Source organism: Macrobrachium rosenbergii, chromosome 12 (assembly GCF_040412425.1).
Source record: "Macrobrachium rosenbergii isolate ZJJX-2024 chromosome 12, ASM4041242v1, whole genome shotgun sequence".
In the NCBI taxonomy this organism is placed as follows: domain Eukaryota; kingdom Metazoa; phylum Arthropoda; class Malacostraca; order Decapoda; family Palaemonidae; genus Macrobrachium; species Macrobrachium rosenbergii.
Window position 1 is genome coordinate 113,127,398 of NC_089752.1, and position 23,825 is coordinate 113,151,222.

A 23,825-nucleotide genomic window follows, 5' to 3' on the forward strand; every position below is an offset into this window, starting at 1 on the left:
ATATCATACACTGCAACATATTGGCATTTTACGATTAATTATTCTATGCCCTACATAATACGAAGCTCATTAACCCTCTTACATTATGTGATGTAATATTATTAAAGTAAACAGATCATTGTCCATACAGTGTCACGGTAATGGGCTCAAGGCTACCCCATATAAACAAAATGATATTTCCTCAATTTTATACACATATGCTGACCCGTAACACTGCTTTTAAACAATGCAGTACCTGACTCACCCCTGATCTTTTTTATGGCCTGTAACAACTAAAAAGCTTCTTCCACAAAGAAGCAAATGGGCCTTGAAGCTGTTAGTTCACTACTGTGAACTTGCTTAATGATGGGCAGAACAGTATTGGCATAACGATGAGTAGTGTATATACTGTAAACTTGATACAGTTATGTGTGCTGTGGAACACACACATTTCTGTTACTGTAAAAGGTGATTATTAATAAAAACTTTCAAGTTCTGAGAGGTTTTATATTTTGGGTTATATTTATTTGTTCATATACGTAATTATGTATTTCTGCGCTTTACAAAAGTTCAGATCAATACAGTATAGACTTAGGTAAAATATATCTTTATAATTAAAGATTAATTTTTAAGAAATTATGGTGTGAGCTCAAAACAAAACAATTGAAGAACACATTCAGCATATAGATAACTAGGGGATACACTTCCAATTTAATTTCACATTATTGTAAACCACAACTTTCATATATATTAGAAAACCTTCACTTTCTTAGACATTCAACATTATCACCCAGGTAGCAAAGAGTATTCAAAATTTATGGGAGTCACATGATTTATTCATGAATATCCTGACTTTTCTCAAGATATGCATATAAATAATACGTTTTCAAACAAACTCGGTATCTCGCACAACCAGCAAACAAGACATGGTAAAATAGTACAGGATAATTCCAAATTAGGCTAAACTAGTCATCTGCCATCCACTGAGCAAATATCAAGTTAACAGCTGCCTGAACATCCCCATTAGTTGCCTGCAGGGCCTGCCGACTCAACTCTTCATCCGGGATTCCCATCTCGCGCATTAGCTGCAAGGATTCATCAAGGTTTGGAATCTGGATACTTGCAGGTGCACCTGACGATGATGAGGAAGAAGACGGGCCTGAAGCCTGGAAGGAAGACGAGAATTAGTATCCTACTGTTGAAAGCTCAGTATCAAATGTCCGAGGAGTACAATAATGCCACAGGTTTGAGGATTTGGGTCTACTGTGCTTTCAAAACCAATTTTGATAAATTTCTTCTCTTCAGCAGGATGATACAGAAGATAAAAAAATCTTTAAAAAAAAATCTGTATATGATCCCCATGTCACATTTTAGTAATCAATTAATGACATCAGTTTTGCTTTCCTAATGTAGTTTAAATTTAATGGAAGCTTCATTTTTCATTACTTAAGATTCCAATAAATTTCACACTGACAATACATACACAGAACCAAACCCTTTTTCGAAGAATATCTACATGAAGCTAAGTCTAGTCAACTACCATATACTTTTCGCAGTAAGATAAAATAAAAAATTAAGCCATGGGCTCTACATTTCCTATATGACTTTTAATATTTTTCCTCAACAGTACTTGGCATACTCTAGTCTTTGTTCAAGCAGTTACTTCAAGAGACTTATTTATTACTAATAATCATAACTCATACGCATTCATGACACCAGCGAAAAGGCTAACTAATTGACAAGCAAACTTCTACAAACTAGAATATTCTTGCATAAAAATTATACAAAGCAAAACAAATACAGTACCTGTAATAAAAGTGAAATTAAGAGCATACAAATAAAATTTTCTATAAGAGCATACAAATAAAATTTTCTGACATAAAACAACAGTGTACTAGGAATGAAAAATCACAACTAAAAGTCAAAAGACTAAGGCATGCCTATAGCCTCCTAAAGCAAGCAAATTTAAACCCCAGAGCATCAGTATAAAGCAACTAAATGGGGCCCTATGATGACACTAACAAACTCTGAAAGTAACTAGGTACAATTAATGCATGCCAACTATGAGAATAGAAATTTTTGGGGGGCATTCATATACTTTTCAGTAATTCCAGTGAAATACTTCCTAAAAGAACAGATAGAAGAATTACATTGCAACTCGAAGTTGTGGCTCACGTACAATCATTTTCATCCCTCAAATTTACTCTTAGCCATATATTGTACATGCATTCTCACACATTTATACACAGTATTTTCAAAGAGCTATAATAAAGCAAATTTGGCTAGCACAAAGAATGTTTAAATACTAATTTAATGCTTTAGTTTAATTGCAGTTGATCTGATTTAGTTTCATTGCAGTTAATTTCTAAGTATGATGGTTTAACAACAACTGATATTAACTCTCAACTGTTATGACTGGCAGTTAATTAAATTTCATGTGAAGACAGAATAACAACAATAAGCTACATCGTATTTTTAAGGCCAGCAATCATGCCACTATTCAAAACAGGCAATAGTCCAAAAGTACTACCTTTTGAAACACCAGAATAAAAATGACAACAGGAAAAATAAAAGGAGAATGAGCGGTAATTTCAAGAGTTTTACCATAGACTCCCTTATACATTTTAATAAGTAAAAAAGAAAACATCCTGAATGTGCCTCTACTCTCCATGGATGAAGTTGCCATTATGAACTATTATGAGACCTTTCTTTCACAAAAGAAAACTGCCTGACGTAGAGAAACTGAGCTGAAATCTGTTGATGGAACCGTCTACTGTAGTTCAATGGCACGAGTTTTAATGAAACACTATTTGGTATTCTTTAATTTTACATATACAGAGAGGAGAAATATTAGTGAAATAAAAATTTTACCAATATAATTTTTTCCTCTGAGATTTGATTCTATATATTTTCTTTACAGTGAGTACTATGTTGGCCTAGACAATGACCATGTGTTTACTCATGTGCCACCCTTATAGAACTGGCCAAAGCACTCACTACTTGCCATCTCAATCCTCTCTTGATTTAATTATTTTTTATGGCACAGTTACACTAGTATATATCCAAAATACTGTAATACGAATCCTCAGTAGCCAGTAAGGTTATTTTCAAAGTAACTGAGCAAGCTAACGAGTAAATAATAGACCTCATACATTCGAATGCAATGGACTGATATAAGAGACATGTTATGTATGTAGGAGTGAGGCTACCTAACTTCAAATATTATTCTTCTTATATGGCAGTTTAACCTTAATTACAAGTATTGCACTCGCCTGTCTAAAAGCAGGCAAATAACTACCCATCATTAATCGCTCATTCTTCATGTTTTGACATCACCAATAATGACATTTTGTAAATTGCAGAATGTAATTGTATGGTTTGTATTGATTATACTCCAGTGAATGAAAAAGCATCATTTCCTCCATAAATTCATTCTAAAAATTACTAGATTCAAATTTTACCATTCCTGTGCTAAAATATTTCAAGTGTATTGAATACAGATAACTACATGAGTAAAATCAAGGAGGGCAATTCAGTATCCCAAGGAATGAACAAAACACTACAGTTCTAGGATAAAAATAAAAAGCATTAATCAATGGCAATTTTCAAATTGAAAAAAAGCACTAATCAATGTCAATTTTCAAATAAAACTAAGTAGAAATCTTCTGAAACCGTATACGTCTAAAAAAAAATACCATACATATTTAAGTGAAACAATTCACTTGTAATAACAGCCAAAATTGCCTACAACACCACAATGAACACAAAAAACAACACATTCCTCCTCTTACCCTTGTTGCAGAAGCTGCCAAAGCATTCTGCAAAGCATTGCTGAACATCTCGTGTGTGATTGGTCCTGAGCCAGCTAAAGTACCAGAGGAAGGTGCAGGGGTATTAAAGGGTGTAGTGGTGACTGCAGAAGGGGTTGTTGGGATGCTTCGAGGGGCACTGCTTGGGAATCTGTTACTACTGCCATTGCTACCACCATTGCTACCTACCATATAGTAATGAATTACAATTGTGATCACCAAAGATGATTTATTATAAGGACAGATGTGGGAAGACAGATATCAATAAGTAGTAGGCCCTCAGCCACAAATTCTTGGACTGAAAACTGAAAACTGCCAAGATGGGATTCACCAAAAAAATATACAATTACACCTAGACAAAAAACTGTTTATGTAGTATGAACTATAAGTACAATTATTTACTGAACTATAAAATTAAATACTCGAGTACTTACAGTGGAAAAACCTTGGTTATGCACAGATGTCTTAGATCTCAATTACATTAACCAGATTCTTAAGGGAATTTAAAATAATCAGTAAAAATTCATCAATCTAAAATAATGAGAGAATGATAATGAGATATCTTGTTTGCAAAATATTTCCAGAGTTTTATTCTTGCCTTTCCCACACACTTCTTTGATACCATTTTATTTTCATACTCCTTAAGTATTTCTCATCATCCTTGATACCATTTTATTTTCATACTCCTTAAGTATTTCTCATCATCCTCCATACTCATAGTCTCTTTCTGCATACTCTATGTTGAGCAACAATTCCTCTAACACCTTAATCCTTCTGCCTTGATTTTCTTGTCCTTGTTAGCCTGCATTTTTTGAGGTTGAATTTCCCAACAATTTTGTAAGTTTTAAGATGTTCCTCTCTTCTGAAATAATGTGTTACTACTCAATAATCCACAGCTTCTTTTACTTGCAATATCTTCTCCATATTTCTACCCCTACACCCATATCTTGCATCCACACTTTTATCCACTTTATTACTAACTTCCAATATTTATTTCTATCTTCCAGTTGTATGCTAATGGATATCTTTTCCCTTTCTGTGCGAAGATTATCATAAAATTCAGTCTTTCCACTGCTAATTAAACTTCACTCCTATTAACTGATTAGTGAAACCTTTTCTCTTCAAACAATTTGTTTCTTAATTCCCCTCCTCTTACAATCACTGATACTTTTCTTTACTCTTCTTCAACAATGGCCATGTTTGCATTCATCAACTTAATCTCTTGCATTCTCAAGGCTCAATATGTTTCCCATACACATAATACTGTGGTTTTTCTTCCCCACTTGCATTAGCCTCTAACCTTCCTCTACCAGTCATAAACCATGCATAAAATAAGCACAAACTACCAGTATTCAATAGCTTATTTAGCAAATCATGTATTGAGCAATGCTTCTCACTTCTCATTCAGACACGAACTAACGGCCGCCATGCAAAATATCCTACTCCTTCACTATACTGATGCAAATCATTCAATAAGTTTGAGGAAAGCTCTTAACTATATGTCCTTGCTGACACTGGTTACAATTTTTGGTGGTGTGGGCCTAGCATTTTCTTCTCAGGGATCTACCTATACAATACTGTGGTGGGACTTTGAGTTTCCCCTCTAGTCTTGACTTAAACAAGCACAACTGCAAGGTTATAGGTATGACTATGCAAGTCAGGTACTTTATACTGAATACTCTACCACATCTCACCCTTTCTAAAACTGTGGCCCCCTTGAGTACACCTGGTAGTTTAACCAAAAACTGTGTCCCCCCTTGAGTACACCTGGTAGTTTAACCTATCAGCTTTTTTTCCTTAACATTTCATGAACAAATTTTTGTTTCAAGCCACAAACAAGCTGCCAACACCTAGAGGAATATGGCACATATACAATCCTTTCCTAGAACTTTTGTGGTAAAACTTCATTAGACATTCAAGAAAATGGTAACACTGACATTAGTCATTTCACAACTTTGCTTCTCTTGTTTCTTGCGAGTCTTCATGCCTCCCAGGAGTGACAGACAAGTCAAATTGGAAAATTTTCATGTTATAAAACAGGTTTTGACATAGGAAAAATCTATTTTTGGTAGCTGCTGTGAGTCCTCAAAGTAGTTACACTCTCATGGCCCCCCAGGCCTCCATAAGACAGACCAACCAATTACAAAGAACTCTCTTCTAGTGGGTCTCAGCCAGAATAATGCTTGTTGGCACAGTGATAGAATGTAAAGGACTCAGGACACAAGGGCTCTATCTCCTGTCCTATAATGATTGCCTAGGCTCTACGTCATACTTACACAGGTGTGACAAGTTGACGCCATCTTCGTTACAAGCCAGGTCCAGGCAAGATAAATGTTCTCCCCAGTCCCATGCCTTTTCGTCAAGGAAAGTGGGTGGGTTTGAGGACTCACAGCGGCTAACAAAAATAGGTTTTTCCCATGTCAAAACCTGTTTTTTGATTGTGTAGCTGCTGTTCATCCTCAAAGGAGCTTACAAAAGAAAGTGACAGGTGATGAAATGGCTTAGCTCCTAATAAATAAATCCCAACAACTTGGTTTAATTTTAGGTAAGAGGTATGGTCACAGGTTATTAACCATTTTCTTTATTCCGGTTACCCATAAGGTTTGGCAATAAAGAACAGGGAACAACATACGAACCAACATGTATTATTCTTGTGGTTCGAAAGTGGCTTACCTAATTACGTTGGGTCTGGCTGCAGGATTACTGGGCCTTCCCCAGCAATATCTCAGCATGAACACCACTCTCATGGCAAAAGAGTTACAACAGTTTCTTTATTCATGATACCCATTCAGGTGTCGCAATAAAAAACAGGAGACACAAACCTATAAATGTGGTTCTACTGGGGGGCCTGTGAGAGTGTAACTCCTTTGAGGACAAACAGCTGCTACACTATAAAAAAAACACTAGTTTTGTAACCTGTGATTGTACTGTAGGGACCTTTCATCTCTCCAGCATTAGATTAGCCTGCCAGCTTCTGTTTAGCCCACAGTGCCTAACCCTAACCTGGATCTCTCAACTTGTCCATCAACATAACCTACTTTCTGTCCACATTGGAACAAAACTACCTGGTATTGTACCCATAGTTATTTAGTTGCCCTGAAAAATGATATTTTTATGATAAAATAAAGTTTTGTACATACTTACCCGGCAGATATATACTTAGCTATAGTCTCCGACGTTCCCGACAGAAATTCAAATTTCAAGGCACACGCGACAGGTAGGTCAGGTGATCTACCATACCCGCCCGCTGGGTGGCGGGAATAGGAACCATTCCCGTTTTCATGTCAGATTTTCTCTTCCACCTGTCTCCTGAGGGGAGGCTGGGCGGGCCATTAATCGTATATATCTGCCGGGTAAGTATGTACAAAACTTTATTTTATCATAAAAATATCATTTTTGTACATGCAACTTACCCGTCAGATATATACTTAGCTGATTGGCACCCTTGGAGGAGGGCAAGAGACAGCTAAGAACTAAAAACGGGAAAACAACATATGTTGTAGGAATAAACAAAAACCATGGTTCTTACCTGATTGGGCAGAAGACTTCATGGATACTGTCTATGAGTCTGCATGCCTCAAGAGCTTCAGCGAGTGACCTAAGACTGACAGCCCTTCTGGATCATATCAATGGGGAAAAACCCACTTACATGACAGAGCCTGTTATGGATCGTGTCAATGGGGATTAACCCACTTACAAGACAGAGCCCTCTACCTGAATCATATCAATGGGGGCTATCCTCTTACATGACAGAGCTAGGTAATAAAAATACAAGGAGCTAACAACCAAACCGACCACCTGACCAAGCCTAACCTTGTTAGTAATACGAGATGAAAAAGAGAGAGACCTTCAACACTCTTTTTCAACCGACCATAAAAACACAACAAACAATTAAAAATAACACTAAATTAAATAGGATTAGCTTCAGCTCCTTGACCCAGCACCGAATCCATGGATACGTAAGCTCCTAGAGAGAAGCACTTCTCATATGTCACACGAACATCTCTCAAATAATGAGAAGCAAACACTGAGTTACATCTCCAGTATGTAGAGTCCACAATAGACTGGAGGGACCAAGACTTGTGGAAAGCTAGAGAAGTAGCTATGGCTCTCACCTCATGAGCATTAACTCTTAGGAGCTGAAAATGTTCGTCTTTACATGAAAGATGAGCCTCTTTGATAATATCCTTAATGAAGAAAGCCTGTGCATTCTTGGAAATTGCTCTTGAAGGATCCTTGACAGAGCACCAAAGACTTTCGGTGTTACCTCTGAGCTGTTTCTTTCTCTCCAAATAATGTTTAAGACTTCTTACTGGACATAGTGTGTGTTCCAGCTCCTGTCCTGAAAGATCGGAGAGTCCTTTGACCTCAAAACTCCTAGGCCAAGGTTTTGAAGGGTTCTCATTCTTTGCTAAGAAGAGAGGCTGAAAGGAGCAGATTGCAGAGTCCTTCTTAAAGCCTACAGAACCTTCCAAAGCTTGTAATTCGCTCACTCTTTTGGCAGAAGCAAGAGCGAAAAGAAACAGCGATTTCCTGGTTAAATCCTTGAAAGAGGCAGATCGAGGAGGCTCAAACTTGTTTGACATTAAGAACTTTAGGACCACGTCCAAATTCCAGCTGGGAGGTCTAGGGGACTTATTTTTAGAAGTTTCAAAAGACCTTATAAGGTCGTGAAGGTCTTTATTATCCGAGATGTTCAGACCTCTGTGTCTAAAGACTGAAGACAGCATGCTCCTATACCCCCTTTATGGTGGAAACCGCCAGGTTACATTGCTCCCTAAGGTATAGAAGGAAATCCAGCAATCTCCATTACAGAGGTACTGGAAGAGGAAACTTTCTTAGATCGGCACTATCTCCTAAAGACTTCCCACTTCGACTGGTAGAGGCGCAAGGTAGAAGATCTTCTGGCTCTGGCGATAGCCCTCGCAGCCTTGTGCGAAAATCCCTTCGCTCTAACCAGTCCTTCGACAGTCTGAAGGCAGCTAGGTTTAGAGCGGGAAGGTTCTTGTGATATCTGTCGAAGTGGGGCTGTTTGAGAAGATCGCTCCTGAGAGGGAGCGACCTGGGAAAGTCTATCATCCATTCCAGTACCTCTGTGAACCAGTCTCTGGATGGCCAAAAGGGAGCGATCAGGGTGAGCTTGGTGCCCTTTGACGAAACGAACTTCCTTATTACTTCCCCTATTATCTTGAACGGGGGAAAAGCGTAGCCGTCTAGACCGTCCCAATCTAGGAGAAGGCCGTCTATAGCTACTGCTCTGGGGTCCGAGATTGGTGAGCAGTAGTTCTCCAACCTCTTGTTCCAATGGGTTGCGAAGAGGTCTATATGAGGTCTCCCCCACAGGAACCACAGCCTTTCGCAAACCTCCTGATGAAGGGACCATTCCGTGGGAAGAACTTGGTCTTTCCTGCTGAGAAGATCCGCTCTCACATTCCTTTCTCCCTGAACAAATCTGGTGAGGAGAACGATGTTTCTCTCCCCCGCCCACAACAGAAGGTTCCTTGCTGCAAGGTACAGGGAGAAGGAATGAGTCCCTCCTTGCTTCCTGATATAAGCCAGGGCTGTGGTGTTGTCGGAATTGACTAGAACTACTGATCCCTTGACCAGAAGTTCGAATCTGGCAAGAGCTAGATGAATGGCTACCAGCTCTTTCATGTTGATGTGCCAGGCCCTCTGATCCGTGTCCCAGGTGCCTGACACTTCTTCCGAGCCTAGTGTCGCTCCCCAACCCGACTCCGGCGCGTCTGAGAACAACACTAGGCGAGGGCTCGGCGGTTGTAGAGGAATTCCTAGACCCAGCTTCTTTGGGTCTAACCACCACCGGAGATGTTCCTTTACTTGAGATGATATGTGGAAGGAATCCGACAAGTCTTGGGACTTCCGATCCCAAGATTCTTTCAGGAAGAACTGAAGAGGTCTGAGGTGAAGCCTTCCCAGAGAAACGAACTGTTCCAGCGAGGAAATGGTCCCCAGCAGACTCATCCATTCCCTCGCCGAACAACTGTCTTTCTCTAGAAAGTCTGTCACCTTTTTGAAGGCAGCGTTCCCTTCTTTCCAGGGAGGGAACGCTCGAAAAACCCGAGAATCCATCCGAATCCCCAGGTAGACAATTTCCTGCTGAGGAATCATCTGAGACTTCTCGAGGTTTACAAGAAGTCCTAGTGATTGGACCAGGTTTAAAGTCCGAGAAAGGTCCTCCAGACAACGGTTCTTCGAACTGGACCGAATTAGCCAGTCGTCGAGATACAAGGAAATCCTCACCCCCTCCAAGTGCAACCAGTGAGCTACATTCCTGAGAATGGTCGTGAACACTTGGGGAGCTGTGGAGAGTCCGAAGCACAGAGCCCTGAACTGAAAGGTTCTGCCGTCTACCATGAACCTTAGGAACTTCCTGGAGGAGGGATGGATGGGAACGTGGAAGTAAGCATCCTGAAGGTCCAGGGATACCATCCAATCTCCTTGCCGAAGAGACGACAGAACTGAAGACGTCGTCTCCATAGAGAATTTCTTCTTTACGACGAAAGAGTTCAGGGAGCTCACGTCCAAGACCGGTCTCCACCCTCCCGAGGATTTTGGCACAAGAAAAAGACGGTTGTAAAATCCCGGGGAGTGAAGATCTTGCACCGGTTCTATGGCAGACTTTTCTAGCATTTGTTCGACGGCTAGAAGAAGGGCTTGCCTCCGCACAGGATCCTTGTATCTCGCCGATAACTCCCTCGGAGTTGATGTCAAGGGAGGTTTCGAAAAGAAGGGAATGAGGTACCCCTTCCTCAAAACAGAGAGGGACCAATCGTCCGCCCCCTTCTGTGCCCAGGCTTCGGCGAACTTGAGAAGTCTGGCACCTACTGGAGTCTGGAGGACTTGATTTTCACTTGGACTTCCTGGAAGGGAGTCCTGAAGGCCTGGATCTTCTCTCAGGTCTACGCCTCCTAATAGACCTGGATCCACGAAAGGGCTCCTGAAAGGGGGGCTTATCCTTCTTAACAATAGGAGCAGCAGGTCTCATCCTCTTCGACGACTGAGCCAGCAGGTCCTGAGAAGCCTTCTCAGACAAAGAACGAGAGACTTCCTTCACAGTCTCTTGTGGGAAAAGATGGCTAGATAGAGGAGCGTACAAGAGGGAAGACCTCTGGGAAGGAGAGACCGATTTGGAGAGGAAAGCACTGAATACTGCCCTCTTCTTAAGCAGGCCAGTGCCGAACAGGGCAGCGATCTCCATCGAGCCGTCCTTCACAGCTTTGTCCAGGCAAGACAACACACTGCTGAGGTCCTCCATACTGACTGAATCCTCCTCAAGACTTCTCTTGGCTAAGGCCCCAAGAGACCAGTCCATGAAGTTGAACACTTCCAGCACACGGAAAAGGCCCTTGAGGAAATGGTCCAGTTCGCAAAGTCCCCAAGAAGCCTTGGCCGAATTAAGGGAGAGCCTTCTGGAAGAATCCACCAGCGAAGAAAAGTCTGAGCCAGCAGAAGAGGGGAGAGCTAACCCCATTGGCTCCCTAGTCTCGTACCACATTCCCGCTCTTCCCGAAAGCCTAGAGGGAGGCAAGGAGAAGACAGTCTTGCCTGCATCCTTCTTCGAAGAGAGCCACTCTCCGAAACCTTTAAGCGCTTTCTTCATGGAGATCGTGGGGACGATCTTAACAAGAGAGGAAGATTTCGAAGCCTTGGTGCTCGAGAGCATTGAACCAGGAGAAGGAGGAGAAGCAGGCTTGAGGGAATCTCCATACTCCTGGACTAGAAGAGCTGTCAACCTCTTGTAATCAGAAATTGTGATATCCTTAGGGGATTCGTCCTCCGATAACGCCTCCAGGCCAGAAGGAGGAGGAGAACGTCTAGAAGTAGAGGGGCATTTGTCAGAAGAAGAGCGCCTAGAAGGAGAGGAGCCTTTGTCCACTGGAGAACGATGATCCGGAGAGAAGCGCCTACAAGCTGACTGGCGCCTGACAGAAGCAGCAGCTCGAACTGAAGAGGAGCCCTTGCTGGGAGAGGGGCCTAACAGACGAAAAGGAGGCTGGAGAGGAACTTCTACGAGGCGAACGAGCAGGGCGTTTGACTGTGGAGAAAGTATCTCCAACAGGAGAAGACCGACGACGACGATGGCGCGAGCGCCTGGGTGGAGAGGCGCTATTCGGAGACGAAGAGCGCCGAGGAGAGAAGCGCCTACCAGGAGAGGAGCGCCTACCAGGAGAAGAGCGCCTAACAGGAGAGTAGCGCCTACAAGGAGAGGAGCGCCTGGACAGAGAGGAGCGCCTGCAAGGAGAGGAGCGCCTACCAGGAGAGGAGAGCCTGGAAGGAGAGGAGCGCCTGGTGCTGGAGGGGCGCTTAACAGGAGAAGAACGCTTCACAAAAGACGACTTGCTAGGAGAAGAAAGTCTCTTGGAGGACTTGATCGGAAGAGAGGCATCCTTCCGACGAGAGGAGCTCTTTGATAAAGAGCCAGCAAGAGCAGCGAGTTGAGCCTGGAGGCCTACCAGGATCTGCTTGGTGGACTCCTGAACACCAGAAGAAGAGGAGGAAGATCTACGAGTTCTCTTCTTCGAAACAGGAGAGCCTTCAGGGAAGCGCTCAGGGCTAGAGTCCAAGGCGTCTCCTCTAGGAGCCTTCCAAGTCCTCTTCAAAGGACGCGATTCCTCAGCCGAACTCCAACCACGTTTAGGAGACGAAGAAGCAGAAGAAGAGAAACACTTCTTTAAGATCCCTTTTCTCTGGCGATCTAAGGCAGCCTGGGACGCGACAACAGGCGCTGCCGAAGGGGACGCCTGACCGTTGGGGAGCGCTCTTCATCCCCCTTGCGGCTGTCGACATTCCTCCTCCACTGGGTCTGGGAGTTTGGAAGAGGTCTAGGCCTAGGAGCGATGCGGAGCCGGTCAGACGCCCCCTCCACTACACTGGGGACACTACACAAATCACTATCACTTCTCACTTTCTTTTCCTCCATAGCTCGCATCTGCAACTGCATCTTGCGGATCGTAGCCTTCATAGCAGCCATCTCCGACGACGAATCCACAGGTTCGACGAAGGGTGAAGGAGCTGAAACAACTGGAGTGACAGGAGAATCTGGAAGAGTGTTAGGATCTAAGTCTACCTCCTTGGAAAGAGACCTACTAGCGCTTCTAGAAGAAGCCTTCCTAACTCTGTCCTTCTCCAACTTGCGTACATAAGAGTTTAACGCCTTCCATTCCAGTTCAGTGAGATTCTCACATTCAACACACGTGTTCTCAAAAGAGCATTCATTCTCCCTACACCTAGAACATACAGAATGAGGATCTACCGAAGCTTTCGGTAGTCTCACCTTACAATCAGACCTCACACACACACGAAACACCGGTGCAACACTCTGATCAGACATTCTATAAGAAAATACCAAAGCCGAAATCAAAAAACAGTCCACAAAAGCGTATGCCAAGCCAAAGATCCAATACGTCACCAAAGGTCAGTCCAAAATAATCCTCAGCAAGCGAAAAATGAAAATCAAAGCAGAAGGAACCAACAACAGATGTTGCCGGAACCAGCGACAGAGAAAATCTGACATGAAAACGGGAATGGTTCCTATTCCCGCCACCCAGCGGCGGGTATGGTAGATCACCTGACCTACCTGTCGCGTGTGCCGCGAAATTTGAATTTCTGTCGGGAACGTCGGAGACTATAGCTAAGTATATATCTGACGGGTAAGTTGCATGTACAAAATGCCATGATTTTCATACCAAGGTGAAACATGTTGAATACTTAGTAAAATTCTATTCTTCAATAACTCCACTTCCATTCTCAAACTTCCATGTGAAATAAAGAATCAAATTTCCATGTGAAATAAAGAATCAAAGTTAGAAGAAATGCAAAATAAATTAAAGAAGTAAATGCCTCATCAACAGAAGTTCTTTTAAATATCACTACAGTATTAGCTCTTTTATTAGAGTACTGTATTACTATTATTATATTAAATAATTCCACTGAAAGAATTAACAAGAACACTGCTCAAAGGGGTACCTGCAAGAGGGTTTGTTCTTAATATAGTACTACATCTTATTTAATAAACTGCAATTCTCTACAAATCTAATGATTGGAGAAACCAAGTACTAAACTGAAAATGGTGAAGATTCTGACAATGTTTCTTCAAGGGATTTTTTTTTATTTCCCTAAAAAACCCAACCCTCATTTATAATCCTATACACTGGAGACTTTTGCCTAACAGACAGTAAAACAGTAGTAACTGAACATGTTCCACCTGGATCCACAGGTTCACAGCAGTTAACTGCCCCACTGTTTTAAGCTCTGCGTTGCTGCGGACAGCTTAGCAGAATTCTTTGGACTGCTTTTCACAGCAGGGTTGCAGTGATAATCAATCACTCTGTCCTTTTTTCACCTTATCATTCTACCCTTTTTTTTAATACCCTTATTCATCTAATCACCTTACCAATTAATTAGACAATATGTAAATTACTGATAAAATCCCCTTGGATAATGATCACTAATCTAATTATCATTGTTCTTTTGCAAGTTAGGCTCTTGCTGAGGAGAAAAGAGATAAATAACACTTCACATCCCTAATCATCCCAACACCTCCAACTAAGGATAACGAACTTTAAAATGAGGCATACAGATGATCATAAGAGTTACATGAAGTCCACCCTCATTCCAGTAATCAATGCTGATGCCACAAATAACAATTATTTTACTCTGGATAGACTGTTTTCAATGCCACTAGGTAAACTAAAGAATACATTAGAAACAAGGCTTTGTAACTGTGTAGGAACAAAATTACTGTTTTTTTATATACAAAACCAATCTGTCATTTTTTAATCTTCCTGATAATTTTTTAGATGAATTCACTCTGTTCTTTGCTTAGTTATGATATAACAGTAAAATCTGAAATTCTCTAGCAAGTAATAACTAAAATTCCTTTGTAATCTGACAATTTTTCTTAATCACATTACCAAATAACAAAAAAAAAAAATTCCACATTCTTACCAGTTGCACTAGCTAATGCAGCTGCAAGCTGTGCTGGAGTGATTGGTTGGAACGATGAATCGCTGGCACGGCTGCCACCAGCTGAATCTCCAGACTAGAATTAGAAAACAATTACTGACTGAAAACAAAAACTATATTCTTGATAAAATCATTTTTACAATCAAGAGGGTCCTGAATGTGATATATTTTAATGATGTCATGGACTTTCACCTTTATGAACTGCACAGATTTAACATAGTCTCTTTGTGAAAAAAATGACTAGGCTTGGCAAAATTCCATTTTTTCTTAACAAATTGATTCGTATATGCAATTGTATAAAAAAAAATTAATTTTTCAGTAAATTCCTTTTACTTTTAGAGCCCATTTTGTTAGTCACAACTGTCCCAGACAAAAATTCTCCATACAAGACACAAAATGAAGACTATTGTCCTATAGGAGGAGTTCTTCAGGGCAAGATGTTTCTACTTGACAGCTTACTAGGTATCCTTCTCTAATGCAAAGATTAAGATACTGCTGTCTCCTATGTCTTGGTGACTGAAAATGGGAAGTAAGTCTCAGGCAGTACAATACCAAAGGTCTCCAGAGTGGGCAATATAGCTGGGGAGTCTGTTTGACCCATAATAATATTAATCTTGGATTCCTGAAAGATGCATCAGTTGCGACAAAGTCAGACAAACTTGAAAGACTTCTGCCCAAAGATGACAAAATCTGAAAACTCTCCTTGGCCAAAGCTCTCATTCTCACTAACAATGGCCAACATGTTGATTATAATGCATAACAAAAGAAATCCAAGACTTTCCCTCTGAAGAAACAATTTTCCCGGGCTTGGCGATCTTTTTCTAGTGGTCTCTCCAGAAAGAGGGGTGGTGGTAGTCCAAAGCCCATTCCTGCCAGCTGGCTATTATAAGATGTTCCCACACGTGATTTTTCAGGATATTTCCCTCTAACAAAAGAAGATAACAGAGGTGTCTCTCCTAATTTGATTAAAGGGCCTTTCCCCTTCTCTATGTAACATCTGCTGGTGCCTCTGTTTCTAGCTCCACTTTATCTTTTTTTTATTCTAAGGGGAATTTGTGCAGACACAAACAGGCTATGTTATATTACAGTAATTGATTCCTAATGAAAAAATTAGTTTTGTTTTTAAAATTACAAATTTTGAACGATGTTCTTTATTCTAAATAAAAAAATGTCTGGTGAATAGCATTTTTTAAAATTCTGAGACAGAATTTGGTGCTAGTATACATCTAAACCATTGAATACTGTACACGTCTGTAAGGTAACTTTTCCTATTCTTGGATAATCATATTTAGTAAGCACAACATTAATAATATACATCTTTTTAGGTTGTAAGATGGTAGAATAATTTATAGTAATTGCTTCTACCATTATAGGATTGACTGATTGGTCTATATTAACCTGGCATTACAACATCAACGGTTACCAATGCCATTGCTTCTGTTTGAACCATCTGTATGGCTCTGATAGTCCACAAGGTATATCTTCTGCTGGTCTTTACTAAGGAATTTACACTCTGTTTCAAAACTGTATGCAATGTCGTGCAGTATGTTTTGAAAAAAAAAAAAATATTACCCGTATGTTCCATATACACTATGAAAATGGAGTATGGTCAAGAGAACACTTTCCTTGTTCCTCTGTTTTTAATGAACGGGAAAAGGGGAAAAATATTTCAGAAAAACGGGATGGCTTGAAAGCTTTACCAATTCCGCTGGGGCAATTACAAAATAATCATCAAATACTGGCAGAGTAACTGCAAAAACCTGTCTCAGACTGAATCTAGCTGCTGTTCTTGGACACCACCGCACTTGCATACAACAGTTGGTAATTATAACATTTCACTATACAATAAGCGTCTGGCACAAGTATGCCTTACAGTTTCACTCTGACCACAAAATTATTTACAGTATCAAAACCAAGAATCCATTAGAGTATGTGGCCCCCAACTTTTCCATCAGCAGATTACCTGCTAACTGATTCTTGTATAATTATACATATCTATAAACACAGACAAAGATTTACCTGTTCTGCTTCCATTTCTTCGTCGTCTGAAAAGGCGTCTAGAGAATAGGAGACGTGATGCGATCTACGTGGGGAAGTGGTGATCTCACTAGCTAGCAGATTTGCAACATGCTGAGCAACTCTGCCAACTGCTGGATTGTCCTCAACAACTCTGTAATTGAACTGAAGTTACAGTACGAGGACTAGTTGGAATTAAGTTCTTGGAACTCTAAGACTTTAAACAAATCGTTCATGTCCCGTAATTACAAACCTCTCTTATCTACTTACACCTCAACAAAAAATGAAGTACTATATGGATGTTTGAACTAAAAAAAGCAACAGTTAGCAATGAGGGGAAACCTTAACCACCTTATCTATCAAAGCTTTCACTCTGAAAAGACTGAAGCCAAGATGATGTCTGTTGTGCATAAAAACTACAAGATTATTACTTTGTCCAGGTGTACTATCACCAAGATGCATGGTACCAGAGGTTCCTGCTGCTGTTGCTTGATAGTAATAATGTAACACCTCTTTTTTCAAACAGTATTGTCACCATTCCATTAAATGCACATTATCACACAGACCTAATGCAAACAAAAATTCTGGAACAGCTGGATCTACAAGATTACATTTTTCATTATCAGCTGGATCTACATGATTTCGTTTTCCATTATCAGCTGGATCTACATGATTATGTTTTTCATTATCAGCTGGATCTACATGATTACATTTTCCATTATCAGCTGGATCTACATGATTACGTTTTTCACTATCAGCTGGATCTACATGATTACGTTTTCCATTATCGGCTGGATCTACATGATTATGTTTTTCATTATCGGCTGGATCTATATGATTATGTTTTTCATTATCAGCTGGATCTACATGATTACGTTTTCCATTATCAGCTGGATCTACATGATTACGTTTTTCATTATCAGCTGGATCTAGATGATTACGTTTTTCATTATCAGCTGGATCTACATGTTTACGTTTTTCATTATCAGCTGGATCTACATGATTACGTTTTTCATTATCAGCTGGATCTACATGATTGCATTTTCCATTATCAGCTGGATCTACATGATTACGTTTTTCATTATCATACATGATTACGTTTTCCATTATCAGCTGGATCTACATGATTACGTTTTTCATTATGAGCTGGATCTACATGATTACGTTTTTCATTATCAGCTGGATCTACATGATTACGTTTTTCATTATCAGCTGGATCTACACGATTACGTTTTTCATTATCAGCTGGATCTACATGATTACATTTTTCATTATCAGCTGGATCTACATGATTACATTTTCCATTATCAGCTGGATCTACATGATTACGTTTTCCATTATCAGCTGGATCTACATGATTACGTTTTTCATTATCAGCTGGATCTACATGATTACGTTTTTCATTATCAGCTGGATCTACATGATTACGTTTTCCACCATTTAGGTGATACACCCTTGAAATTTGGTGTTCTTCAGGACATTTATGCCTGATGACTATTCTATATTACATAAAGAGTACTGTCAGGATTAGGTATTGGCCTTTTGATCAAATATTAGTAATTTAATTTGTAGTTATATAAAGTGCTCTACCTGGTAATTCCTCTATATTGACAAGAAGCATCTTATGTTTCCCTATACTGTAATCTGTATGTTACCCAATGCAGTAATCATTGCTGAACATTTACTTACCTGCTCAGATTATCAGGATTAGTTAAACCCATAAAAAGCTCTGTGTCTTGTAACATTGCAAGGGCTGTTGGATAGTACTGAGCAATTGGGCAAGAAGAAAGAACCTTTTCTACCATCTCTGGCCCACGTAGTTTCTGTAAGAAACATAGCCTAAAATAAGCAGAAAATATAGAGAACAATCTATTTGATGCCAAAACACACACACACACAAACCATAATTTTTTACGCTTAGAATATCTAGCTTCCATAGGGGAAGGGATATATTCACAACCATATCGTATCTGATGAGTATTGCCTTCTAACCAACTGCCTCAGAGGAGACCTCCATTGACTACAATAAAGTACCTATGGGTAAAACAAACTGTATATGATATATAAACCAAATTCCCTTGGCATCGTCTATCATAAAATTCCCTGCAAAGCTCGTCTGTCTTATAATGTTTTTCCTCCATGTACTAGAGACTAGATCATCCCTATTAGACTATGGATGTAGAAAGCTGGCAAGATATGATATATATACGTGGCTGGGTAGGCCAAGCTGTCTGTGAAACTTAAAGTTTCAAACCATTATTGGTCCTACGTCAACATCTACACGATTCATTTTTTCCTTGACTATTTTATCACTTCTATAATTTAAAATTGACTGATGTTTGGTATTCTTCAACCAGACAAACAAGTCAAACTGGTTGTTCTCAAAAAGAAAAAAAAATCTATTTCATTCAACAAACTACACATCTTTCAAATATACTGACTGGATAAACTGAAAACAATGAAGATTCTTGAAAAAACTTTTTTTTCTGATTGGTTTCCAAAACTTGACACTCATAAAAACTATGTTTAACTTAGTGCCCACCCGCATTCTTTGTAGGGAGGTGGTCATGCAGATCATTCATTGCATATCCATAGGGCAAACAAGTACAGTACTACTCAACTAAAGGTAGGATAAGATTACTGTACTTCAATGGTACTGATTTAGGTACAAATAATGCCACCATCCAGTGACAGATTTGATCTGTTTCAATTTGTAGTTGCTAGATTTATTATTCCATAGGGTCTACTAAGGCAGGTTATACAGATGTTAAACAATCACTGACATGAGTGGCTTTTGGTTATTTATCTGAAGCATTACTTTCCTTAATGCCACCAAGATTTAGACATGTTTCATATGATTTTTGTAAAGAAATGTTCATTTGTTTTCCAATAGAATTTTTGGCACAATAATTTTGAAGGGACTGACAGTTGTAAATTCTATGTACAGTTGTACTCTACTCTCAAGACCACTCATCAATCAACTTTATGATGTATTTACCTGAATCAAAGAATGAAAATTTGAGCTGGCTGCTACATTTCTCAAAGAAACAAGGAGTGTCTGTACTTCTGGAAGTCTCAAGGGAACAGCCACTGGCACGGAGTCCTCTGCAAAAAGGCAAGTGATAATAATAACAACAACTAACAAGAAAAATAAAATTTTCTATTATAAAATGACTCTGAAAGAATCCATAGCTTGTTTCCAGATATAATGGAGTCCTATATTATTTCCCGTTTCTGAATAATTATAATTATGCGGAAATAACATGCGTAGGCAGTTACTATCAATATTAGTGTCCTATAAGCCCACAGGCTACTAAACTATCTTTACCATATAAAAGTTGGAAAGCATTCTCCATATATATACTCTCTACCCTCCCTCTCCCTCACCCCCTTTTAGAGTTTCTTGGCAATCCCCTTTATCACCAGTGTTCATTAGGCTACACTTCTTTTAAGCCACCATTAATGCCTAAGTCACTCTGTTTCCCATCTACCTCCTCTCTAGGTGCTGCTTGTTCCAGCCCACCTTTTACTTTTTGACATTATTCAGCCTAAGACCCACAATCTTAACTAAGGTAATTTAGCCCTTTTTGTGTACTGTCTTATATTAAGTAAATCTTAAAACACCTTTATAATGACTACATTAATAGGAAGGATAATAAATGATACTTTACAAAAAAATAATATACAACTGTAACTCTACCTTTTTTAGGAAGACAATGGATCATTGCACCAGATGTAATACCAGCTTCTTCTAAAATTTCAGATCCATTAAGAATCACACCACAGTGAACCAATACTGGAAAGAAACAGAAAATTGTGAAACGTCATTTATTCTTACCTTCCTTTCAGGTTGTTAATATTTCTACACTAATTTGTAATAAACCCCAAAAATACTTATGATATAGCACTGATCACAAGTTAACTTGGAAATATAATCATCAACAAAAATTATGCACTACATATTAAAAACCAACTAATGAAAAATTCAGGATACAAACAGCTGTCCCTAATGTAACTCGTTTGTAAGAAGGATAGTGACTGTACCATACTATTCACCTTTTCATGTTATAATGTAGGTAATACCGTATTGTACTTCAAACATTAATGCACTTTGGACTTGAAAATATTTTCCCGTGTTTTAATGTATGCTCTAAACGTTTCAGACATACATACATTTCTTTAGCACGACTTAACCAACCACACCTAACCTAACCTAACTATCAAAGGCATTAAGGTCCTTGTATTTTACTAGTTTCATGTTTTCCCCCAACCTGCTTTCCCACTTTGGTCCCCTAAATTGTAGGATACAAGGGTGGGGTCTACTATCTCTAAAAATATTTTGTGAATGCAACGAATATCAGAAATGTTTAAAACACACATTAAAATATAGGAAAATTACATTTTATACACAATTTATGTAGTACTGCATTTCCTACCTTTCTGACTAGCCTAATGCATTGCATTCACTTTTGGTTTTCCAGTAAAACTACAGGGTAACTCCACACAGACTGCCATGTTGATATGGAATGGTTCCATGCATGTGCAAGTCATTAGGGATCTATATGTTCAACATGGGATTAGCTAAGGAAACCTATTATAAAAGGAACTATACTAACTTAATGTACCTTAACCTAACCTAACCTAACCTAGCAGGCCGTGTTACTTAGCCAGGGGGCTCCGGCCCCCAGCGAAGGAAACCACTTTTTACCAAAACCTCCCCCATAACACTGTGCATGTGCAACAGCATTCCAGGATGGCCAGCATACAAAAACATATCAGTTCTGATGTTAATTAAAGATTAATTATAGTTGACCACCAAAAATAATGTTAATTGTTAATAAACAACCAAAATGCTACAGGAAAACTCAATTTCCAAGGTAATACCCGATGCGGAGCAACCCCATAGTTCTACCAATTTTCCTCCAACCCAAAACCTTCCTCCCACTAGAGTCCCACACGACTTGGTTAGGGAGTCAGTTGAGAACAATGGACACCGGTTCTGTGGATGAAAACAAACCTACCCTAACTAGAATGCTGTGTCCTGACCTAACCAGACCTTACCTTCCTAACCTGACTTAGAGTGCCATGCCCTAGACCTTGTCGGTGGGGTAGGGCCTCTCCTCTACCCTCACCCCCCCCCCATGGATTAGGCTTCCACTCGTTGATAGCGTTACAGCCTACTCCCCTCATTCTCAAAATTACCCCAATAACCTTACGATAACAGTTATTTTTTGGAAGACTCCAGCCACCACCCCCCCTTTATAATTTGTATTTTTCTTGGGTAAAACACATAAAAACAAAATATTTCTTCTTAATAAATACTTAATAAGAGAAAAATAATTAATCAAATTACAACCCCCTGCCCCCTCCATATGGTAAAATTGATGGTAGATCTAAGTAGTAGCTCCACAGCGGCGATTTCCTTCTAACTTGACTTTTTCTACAGTTTTTTGGTTGCTAATTATGGATTTACCTTCAATTTTTGTCGCACGAATGTAAGTAACCTATAATTAACCCCTGAAGTCCATCCAACAAGGGGTTTCCATACGTGATCTTCACGAGACAGAGCACGAGTACGTCTGTTTCAAACGGCTCATACCCCGTCCAGCAAGTGCAATAACTTGTTAACATATGGGTACCCCAACCCCCACCCCCCCCCGGCCCAGTACTAAACACGGCGAATGAACATTCCATTTGGCCGACAACAAACAATTGCACCGCCAGTGTCAGAAGCCCTGAAAGTGTAGAAAAAACCAATATCCAAGGTAAAAACAGGCGCGGAGCTAATACTTAGAATTACCAAACTGATAACCAGTCAACCCCCTAGGTTACATTAGGTTGGTATTTTTGGGTTCTTTTAGTGCCCTGTCATTTCCTTGCCGTTTTAGCATGAAAAACCCAAAATGGTTTTTCATGCAAAAATGGCTGGCTTTAGTCTTCCGAATAATTACCAAGTTAACAAAAAATATGCCAGTCGGGAAAATAAGCTACGTAATTCAATGCTTTGTCTAGGAATTACAAATAACCTGAAATTCGTAGCATCATCTATGGCGCATCACTATATTGTGACCGGAAGAGTAAAAAGCCACAATTACGTAAAAAAGTGAGGCTGTATTTTTCCAAAGTACAAAAAAGGGGTTAAAACGGGGGTCGAGAGCTTCATCCCTTTTTTACTAACCCTTCTTTGTATTTGAGAAAAATGCTGTCATTTATTTGCATTACTGTGGCTTCTTACTCGTAGCGTCCTACTTTTACCGTGACACGGTTCACAATACTTACATATGTTATCGGCTACAGTTTTGCTCTTCATGGCAGCCTCTCTTCTTAGACTGTCCACCGTATCTCTCAAGTTCACATTATTCAGGGTGACCGTCTCTAAACTCTTCGAATTAATGCGCAGACCTAAATACAAAGTAGCCATGATAAGTGGTCTTTGTTTACATTAGTAAGCAGAAGACAGTCGGATTTACAATAGACATGTGTTACTGTGTTGGAGGATTGGTGGGGGACGGGATGCCATTTTCCCACTCCCAAAAAAGGATCCTGCAATATTTTTTTAGTCACGCATTTTCGAAGCATTTGAAATTTTATATAAATCCAGTAGACTATTTTGTTATAAGCTCGTTTAAGTGTAAGTAGAATTTAGGCAGTAACGGCATTTCTACATATACAGGCAATTGTTATGGGACGTGTCATTATCAGTTGTAAAGTAAAGTTTGATATATATATATATATATATATATATATATATATATATATATATATATATATATATATGTGTGTGTGTGTGTGTGTGTGTGTGTGTGTGTGTGTGTATTATATTTACTATATAAAATGTGCGTGTGTGTATGTAGTGTGATCGTGATGTATATAAAACCACTGCGATGCATTCAGTATTAAAATTTAATTTTGCAAGTACTGCAAATGCAATTGCAAGATAAGAGCCTTAATAGGATTTATTCAAAATTGTCATCTGTCCATTACTGATTTCGTAAATTCCCAGTATGTCAGCATTCATCATTTTGGAGAATACAG

At 39.5% G+C, this 23,825-nt stretch overlaps 1 protein-coding gene across 2 annotated transcripts; it reads right to left on the reverse strand.

Moving 5' to 3' along the window:
- Window positions 1–465: 465 nt before the first annotated feature.
- On the reverse strand, window positions 466–23,258 carry LOC136843900 (ubiquitin-like protein 7). Of its 2 annotated transcripts, none has more exons than XM_067112797.1 (8): window positions 23,070–23,258; window positions 20,491–20,586; window positions 19,789–19,895; window positions 18,480–18,613; window positions 16,794–16,944; window positions 14,757–14,850; window positions 3,771–3,973; window positions 466–1,145 (listed from the first exon to the last, which is right to left on the reverse strand). In XM_067112797.1, the coding sequence occupies exons 1-8, from the start codon at window positions 23,209–23,211 to the stop codon at window positions 945–947; spliced, it is 1,128 nt and encodes a 375-aa protein (XP_066968898.1). In that variant the 5' UTR covers window positions 23,212–23,258; the 3' UTR covers window positions 466–944. The 2 variants fall into 2 exon arrangements, with proteins under 2 accessions (XP_066968898.1, XP_066968899.1); XM_067112798.1 differs by having other exon boundaries at window positions 3,771–3,844; window positions 23,070–23,253.
- Window positions 23,259–23,825: the final 567 nt, after the last annotated feature.

Excerpts from the sequence above, each read along its gene's own strand:
- LOC136843900 (XM_067112797.1), bottom strand. The coding sequence starts at position 23,211 with ATGGCTACTTTGTATTTAGGTCTGCGCATTAATTCGAAGAGTTTAGAG. Across the intron at positions 19,896-20,490 it reads CCATTGTCTTCCTAAAAAAG|AGGACTCCGTGCCAGTGGCT; the intron begins GTAGAGTTACAG and ends GCCTTTTTGCAG. Across the intron at positions 16,945-18,479 it reads AATCCTGATAATCTGAGCAG|AGTTGTTGAGGACAATCCAG; the intron begins GTAAGTAAATGT and ends GTTCAATTACAG.